Here is a 7870-nt window from a genome sequence, read left to right on the forward strand (position 1 = left end):
TCAAGCATGTGAGTGGTCGCAGCTAGCTAAAGTAAAGCAGCACCATAGCGTTTATTATAAAGTAAGCAATCTGAGAAGAACTAAAAATCAATATTTTGTCCCAATAAAAATCTATAGTTTTACCAACATTTACTATCTTGTTACGAGTGACATGTGATCTTACGTGTGTCTTTTATTCTGTATTATTTTTGAAAAAATGTTTGGTTTCAGTTAAAATAAAAGTCTCTCTAAAGTCCCTCAGTTAATAATCCGTTAAGAGTTCAGCCACACATCCGGGTCTCTGACAGTTCAACAAGCAACTGATGAGGTTTAGCGTTTGAGTGGCAACAGAACAAACGGCAAGTTAGAAAACCACATCATCGTGCGCGCGTGTGTGTGTGTGTGTGTGTGTGTGTGTGTGTTTGAGAGAGAGAGCCGTAGAGTGAAGTAGCAGAATTGAAAGCAGCGCCCCGTTCTGCCCCTCCTCCGCGGGTTTCCACCCTCTGCCCCCCCACCCTCCATCAACGCCCCCCCTGCGTGCAGCGCACGCGCAGCAACCGCCTCGGGCCGCCATTTTGTGCGGAGCCTCTACTCTGCAAAAGCGGGAGAGGGATTAAAACCGCCGGAGGAGAAGGACGCAGTTTTAGTGCTTCGCCTCGCACCAGAGGAAGAACCGACCTCCGGGCTTTGCGTCGAATCCGACGAGAGAACAAACGAGGAAAAGCAGGTAAAGCGGCAGCACTTTTGGGAAAAGGGGGGAGTTTTGCAGGAGCTTTAATCGGCCTCTAGGTGTCACGATGGGGCTCCCGGTCCGGGCGGCTGGCGGGGGGTGTTTGTCTCCCTCTATCGTTATCGAAAATTTAGCAAAAAACATTTATAACCCAGCAGTTCGGGGTTATGTCCGAGTATTAAGCGCCGTTCAACCGATATTGGGCGCCATTTCGGCTAGATGCCTTCTTTTAACACTACAGTGTTTGCTCTCATCTTTAGGCCAGGCGTCCATTTTCTTTTTCTTCTCTTTGTTTCCTGTCAGAAAAACCCGCCGTTTCTGCGCGCAGCACTAGCTTAGCCAGCAAGCTAACGGTAGCACTAAACCCGGCTTGCTTTCGACTTTCACAGTTGCACAAACTCTTCAGACACGTTTTATGACATAAACGAGCCCTTTCTACGAGTGGTATTTTTTTTACGAGGCTGTTTGTTAACCTCGATTAACAAACCGACTAACCCGTTAGCTAGCTAGCTAGTTAGCTATAGCTCGGTCGAGCTAGCAGACTGTTCGCGCCCCTCCTTACTGAAGCATATTCGCTCAGCCCTTCCTGGCCTAGACACACACATCGACCCAGTTTCTTCGGTGTTCTGGGCTACTAACGTAAAACACCTCCAGCGCGGTGGTCTCCGATTGGAACGACCTCTCTTCATTTCCCCTCAAATATCACGTCACGTCGTCGGTTAGAAGTTTGAAAAATAACGCCCAGGGCCGGTTAGCGATCTGCCCGCTAGCCAGCCTTGTTGCGCAGATGGAAATCCGACAAGGAAGATACGCTGCTAAATGACCCCGGTGGCCCATTTTCGGAGACTTAACTCGACTCGCTTCCTCTCGACGCTCATTTCAAGCTAATTTTCTCAGCTGAATTGAGGCAAAACTCCGTCGGTCCCGGTGGACGGCGAGTCGCGTCCACTGACCGCTCTGCTCGCTTATTGAAAGACTACCTCAAGCAGCGAACGACTGAAGGGATAAAAACTGTGGAGAGCTCCCTCTACAACCCGACTGGTAGCGGTACAAAAACACGATTAACCGTCTCAGAATGCCCTCTTGCTGTGGTAGAAAATCGCTCCGCTTAACTCGCTGGTTAATGGCGCGTTTGCACTGAGCGGTAGTTTTGTTTTGTTTTGTTTTTTTATGCAGACTTGAAGCCAGACCTTCCAGCAGTAGGCTTAAGCGAGGAAGTAGCCTCTGGTGAAACTGTTCAGGTGGTGATTCTGGCGCGCAAACTACTAGAAAGTAGCGAGTTAATGTCCAGTACCTTTTGTGAGACTCATGGTCGGTATTACAGCTGTTGGGCCAAACTCGCAAGCCTTCTCAGTAATCTGTTCAAAACGACACAGGTTAACGACTTTAATGTTGATTTTAATGCACTTTGACAAGAGCATTTATCTTTATGGCTGGTAGAAATAAATAACGTTACAAAAGTATGTTTAAGTATGTTTAAAGGTTAAAAAAAAATGTCTAAACTGGAATTTTTATGTTTTGGTAGTAAGAGAGCAAGGCAGGACAGATAGTTCACTCATCGAAGGCAGAGAATTGAAGAGCAAGTGAGCAGGGTAGAAAGATGAAGTTCTCATTTTTGGTGCAGGTAATATTTCAGCAAGGAAGTAAGGTAGCCACATCACACTACCTGTGTACGACTAATCTACCATGGTTTTGTGTAGGAGCATAAATGCTTATGTTTTTAGTTGAGATCTGTGTTTGTTTTTGTTTGTTTGTTTCCAGAGTTGTTTTGTGAGGCTCTATAAGACATGTAAAAGCAGACCATCTTCAGATCTGTGAAGTTTAGTCATAGAAATGTGACTGTTCTACACATTACCAGCTCCTTTTTATGCATATTGAAGTCCTGTTTCTGGCCTCCCAAAGGTATTATCCATGGAAGGGGGACCGGCCGAAGCTGTAGTGGATGAGGCAGGGGATGTTTTCAAAGCCAAGGAGTGTAAGACCTACCAGCGCCGAAGAGAGGATGAAGACGTGGGTGTGGAGCTGCTGCAGACTGCTGGTCTAGAAGTTGTGGGACAGCCACCTGTTGAGGGAGAAGGTGCAGTGGCTGATGCCCAGCAGCAGTTGGTGGAGGGTGTGGTAAGCGTCAACAGCAGCGTTGAGATGATGGTGATGGACTCTCTGGACCCAGCCCTGCTTCAGATGAAGACCGAGGTCATGGAGGCTGGCGTGGGTGCCCCTGTTGGAGTTAGTGTAGCTGGGGCGGCCCATGAGGCTACAGTCACCACTGTGGATGACACCCAGATCATCACCCTACAGGTGGTAAACATGGAGGAGCAGCAGCTGGGCTTGGGTGAGCTACAGCTTGTGCAGGTGCCTGTCTCTGCGGTGCCAGTCACAGCTGCCACTGTGGAGGAATTGCAGGGCACCCTGGTGGATGCGACCGCCATGCCCAAAGATGGAGAGCCAGTCATCTGCCACACCTTGCCACTGCCTGAAGGTTTCCAGGTTAGTCAGTTGTTACTTCCATCATTTCTTAGCCCAATATTTAAATGCGGCAAATGTACAGAGAATGGGTAGAAAAACACTGGTCAAGTTGTCAAGTAGTTTGGAGATTTCTTCTTTCCTCGCTGTATATTTCCCACCAATCTTAACAAGATCTTGATGTGACACAGGTGGTGAAGGTGGGTGCTAATGGAGAAGTAGAAACAGTGGAGCAAGATGAGCTCCAGGCCCATGAGGAGCAGCCTCTGCAGCAGGAGGAAGAGGAGATGCCGGAGCCCCAGAATGATGATCCCACCTGGGCCAAGGATCCAGACTACACGCCTCCTGTTAAGAAGCCCAAGAAGACAAAGAAAAGCAAGCTGCGCTACAACACAGAGGGAGAAAAAGACATGGATGTGTCTGTTTATGACTTTGAGGAGGAGCAGCAGGAGGGCCTGCTCTCTGAGGTCAATGCTGAGAAGGTGGTGGGCAATATGAAGCCTCCAAAACCAACCAAAATCAAAAAGAAGGGTATGACCTTGAGTAGCAAATTATAATCCAAGTGTAGTAGAAGTATCTTATTTAATTCTTGAATTATTTTAATTAGTTTTTAATTTTATTTAAAGCACAGAAATGTAACTTTGGCCAAAAATAAGTGTTATGTTCGGTGGTTCTCCAGGTGTGAAGAAGACATTCCAGTGTGAGCTGTGTAGCTACACCTGCCCACGACGTTCAAATCTTGATCGCCACATGAAGAGCCACACAGATGAGAGGCCTCACAAATGCCATTTGTGTGGCCGTGCCTTTAGGACAGTCACACTGCTGAGGAACCACCTAAACACTCACACGGGTACTTTCTTGCGTTACATTTTTACTTTACTTGTGAAGCTTGATTTAGGAAAGTAACCTCAAACTTTTTGTTGTGCAGGAACTAGACCACACAAGTGTACCGATTGTGACATGGCCTTTGTGACCAGCGGTGAGCTGGTGCGGCACCGTCGCTACAAGCACACCCATGAAAAGCCCTTCAAGTGCTCCATGTGTGATTACGCTAGTGTAGAGGTAAGTCTTAACAATGCTATAGTGCTACTGTTTGCTAATACCCCTTATAAATGAATAATAACAATAACCCCACCCCCCACAACAGGTCAGCAAGCTGAAGAGGCATATCCGCTCTCACACTGGAGAACGTCCTTTCCAGTGCAGCCTTTGCAGTTATGCTAGCAGAGACACCTACAAGCTGAAGAGGCACATGAGAACCCATTCAGGTCTGACATTCTTCTGCCCAACAATCAAATACTTGATCCAAGTACCTTTTTGGAAAGTGTTAAATTTGTGAGATTTTCTAGCAGCTAAAGCATATTTCAGCAAGGTGAACTTGCTCATTGGTTACAAACGATTGGTGTACTTTAACTTTTTTTATTTATTTTATTTTTTAAAGTCAAGAGAGAGTTTATTGTAATAAGGGGCCTCAAACTGACCTTTTCCCTCACTATCATGTCTTTAGGGGAGAAGCCGTATGAGTGCTACATCTGCCACGCACGCTTCACCCAAAGTGGAACCATGAAGATGCATATTCTGCAGAAGCACACAGAGAATGTGGCCAAGTTCCACTGCCCCCACTGTGACACTGTCATCGCCCGTAAAAGTGATCTGGGTAAGTCTGCTAGTGCCGCTTGGGCATGAAGGATGCCAGACATGAACAAAGTTTTACTTTCACTTCCTCGGTTGTTTTAATGTTATTTAATACTTCAAGTTTTGTGTTTTTAAAACTGATTTCCCTTCACCTGACAGGCGTGCATCTGCGCAAACAGCATTCCTACATTGAACAGGGCAGGAAGTGCCGTTACTGTGAGGCTGTGTTCCATGAGCGCTATGCTCTTATCCAGCACCAAAAGTCCCACAAGAATGAGAAGCGCTTCAAGTGTGACCAGTGTGATTATGCCTGCAGACAGGTTGGTCAGAAAAATCTCTTGATTTTTTCATTGAATCTGCATGCATTTGAGTATGTATCTTTGTATATTTTAGTATGTAAGATTGGTTCAGAGGTTTTACAGTAGTAAAACGATCACTTTCAAAATACAGTTCTGCTGCTTGTATTTCTTTGCAATTTTGTGCATGCTGAAAGTCATAGATGAAATCTGCATTATATGGTTCTGGACAAACAAACTGATTGCATGCCCTTCTTGTCAGGAGCGACACATGGTGATGCACAAACGCACCCACACTGGAGAGAAGCCATACGCTTGCAGCCACTGTGAGAAGACGTTCAGACAGAAGCAGCTCCTGGACATGCACTTCCGTCGCTACCACGACCCCAACTTTGTGCCCACCTCCTTTGTGTGTACTAAATGCGGCAAGACCTTCACACGGAGGGTATGTAGGAGGCCCCACCACTCGAACACTACAAATGTTTATTTTGGGCATTGGCACAAATCTTCTGTTTTGTCATCATTAGAATACAATGGCCAGGCATGCCGAGAACTGCACTGGACTGGACTCTGGGGATGGGGAAAACGGCACTCCGACCAAGAGGGGCCGTGGTGGTCGGAAGAGAAAGATGCGCTCCAGGAAGGATGATGATGACGACAGCGGTGAGTGACTAGTCTGTGAATTTAATTTGAAGTGACTGTCAGCAGTGTGCTTGTGGTTTTTGTTTTTCTCATTCAATTTTGTGTCCTGAATGTTTAGATGAGCATGGAGAGCCTGACCTGGATGACATTGATGAGGAAGAGGAGGATGAAGAGGAGGAGGCACTTGAGGATGTGCAGATGGAGGTAGAGCAAGCCCCACCCAGCATCCCTATCCCTGCACCAGCTGAGCCGCCCGTCAAGAGGAAACGTGGTAGACCCCCAAAGAACCCACCTAAGACTCCCCCAGCCAAGCCTACTACCATAGCACCTGCTGGTAAGTAACACATTCAGTTGGATGTGTTTTTTTTTTTTTTTGTTTGGTGTTTTTTTTTTTTTTTTTTTTTAAGTTCTTAAGGGCCCATCTGTTCAGTGTTTCACTTGTGCTTTATTTACGTGCAAGTTACTTTTTGTAGTCATGAAATGGTAAGCCTAAGAAATACTAGGTATCAAGACGAACTTGAAGTTAAAGGGGTTCATTCTCTGTCTGCAGCAACTGCCATTATCCAGGTGGAGGATGAGGGCACTGGGGCAATTGAGAACATCATAGTGAAGAAAGAGCAGGATGGTGTAGACTCTTCAGTGGCCGCTGCAGCATCAGCAGATCCCGTAGTGGAGGAGGTTGAAGCCGTGGAGGCTGGCGTGGAAACGGTTCAGCTATCTGTCCCTGAAGCTGCGCCCAATGGAGACCTTACCCCCGAGATGATCCTCAGCATGATGGACCGGTGATGTGGACACAAAATAAAGCATGCTTACAGGCCTAAAACACATACACGCAAACGTACACTCACGTCCCTACCATGCAGTCACCTCCCCGCCTCACAGAAGAGACCACTCATGGTCATGGTTCATGGTGTCCTTCAGTTTCTGATCAACTTTAAAATTAAATTTCCGCTATCCTTTGTCATTGTTCAATTTCAGCTTTTGTTATATTTTTTTTTTGTTTGTTTTTCCCCTATTTTCCTCCATATGTTTCAGCTAGTTAGTCTCTGTATGACATCTTGTGTGTGGCGGGGGTTGTCGAGATAAGACTGAGCAGTTGGATTTACTGTAGTGAACTACATGCATTTAGGTTTTTTCTTTTTGTTTGTTTTTTTTCTAACTAATATGCCAATATTTTCAACCTTTCAGTCTGTGACATTACCATGGCAATATCTAAAAGGAAAACTTTCTGTGCCTGGTCAAGCCTTGATATTTAGAATTTCTATCACTGCTGTAGAAATGGGCATTTTACCCCATCTGTTCCACAAATATCCTTTTTAACGTCTGACATATACGACAACTTTTATCGCTGTTGTATTTCTTTTTTGCTTTCATTGGTCATAATTAACAATGGTAGAGAAAAGATTAGAAATGTAGCCATATGATGATCTGGCCATGATCTGGGACGATGACTTCCATCCATCAAGTATATATTAAAGGAAAAAAAAATCTGCAGTTGATAACATTGTACAAAACAAAGGTAATCTTGGCTGGTCTTGCTTGTAAATAAATTTTTATTTTCTGTTTTATTATGAGCGTTTTAATCCTTTTCTAGTGAAACGATGACCTTGAATGCTGGGACAATGACATTTTTAAATGGTAGTCATTTAAAAACATGTCACAGATGGCTTTGAAATCTCCGAGGGGGGCAAAACACCTAAAACGATCATGTAGGCAACATAAAACTTCCACCCTCCCATCCCTGCTCTTTCCACCCTTCCTTTCCTTGCCCTTCCACCGCTTGAAATGTCACCTGGGTTTTTGTTTTTTTTGATGTTCAGTGAAGGGAGTTTCTCCTTCAGTCCAATACTTAAGAATATGAGAGGGCGAGTTTATCGGCTGTTTGAGGAATGCGCTCCCATGTTGGTTTTGTGACTGTGTAAAAGGAGAAAAAGGGACTAAGTGGATGTTAAACAGCTTGAAGCTTGCACGTGCTACATGTTTACCTTTAACCTGGAGCTCTGTGCTAGAGTTTCACTGATACTGACCGAAATCAATGTTTTTGTTGTCCACGATAGTTTTCTCACATTTTGTCCAGGCCGCATACATCTCTTGGTTTAAAACTGTGGTCTGATGAAGCCATTTT

General features: G+C 45.3%; 1 protein-coding gene across 2 annotated transcripts; it reads left to right on the plus strand.

Moving 5' to 3' along the window:
• Positions 1–547: 547 nt before the first annotated feature.
• Positions 548–7313, plus strand: ctcf (CCCTC-binding factor (zinc finger protein)). Of its 2 annotated transcripts, none has more exons than XM_072695269.1 (12): positions 548–706; positions 2612–3196; positions 3364–3703; positions 3852–4022; positions 4101–4234; positions 4320–4440; positions 4680–4829; positions 4967–5127; positions 5366–5548; positions 5631–5766; positions 5864–6079; positions 6296–7313. In XM_072695269.1, the coding sequence occupies exons 2-12, from the start codon at positions 2621–2623 to the stop codon at positions 6529–6531; spliced, it is 2424 nt and encodes an 807-aa protein (XP_072551370.1). In that variant the 5' UTR covers positions 548–706; positions 2612–2620; the 3' UTR covers positions 6532–7313. The 2 variants fall into 2 exon arrangements, with proteins under 2 accessions (XP_072551370.1, XP_072551369.1); XM_072695268.1 differs by lacking the exon at positions 548–706 and adding an exon at positions 793–1756.
• Positions 7314–7870: the final 557 nt, after the last annotated feature.

This window comes from Salminus brasiliensis, chromosome 13 (assembly GCF_030463535.1).
Source record: "Salminus brasiliensis chromosome 13, fSalBra1.hap2, whole genome shotgun sequence".
Classification (NCBI taxonomy): domain Eukaryota; kingdom Metazoa; phylum Chordata; class Actinopteri; order Characiformes; family Bryconidae; genus Salminus; species Salminus brasiliensis.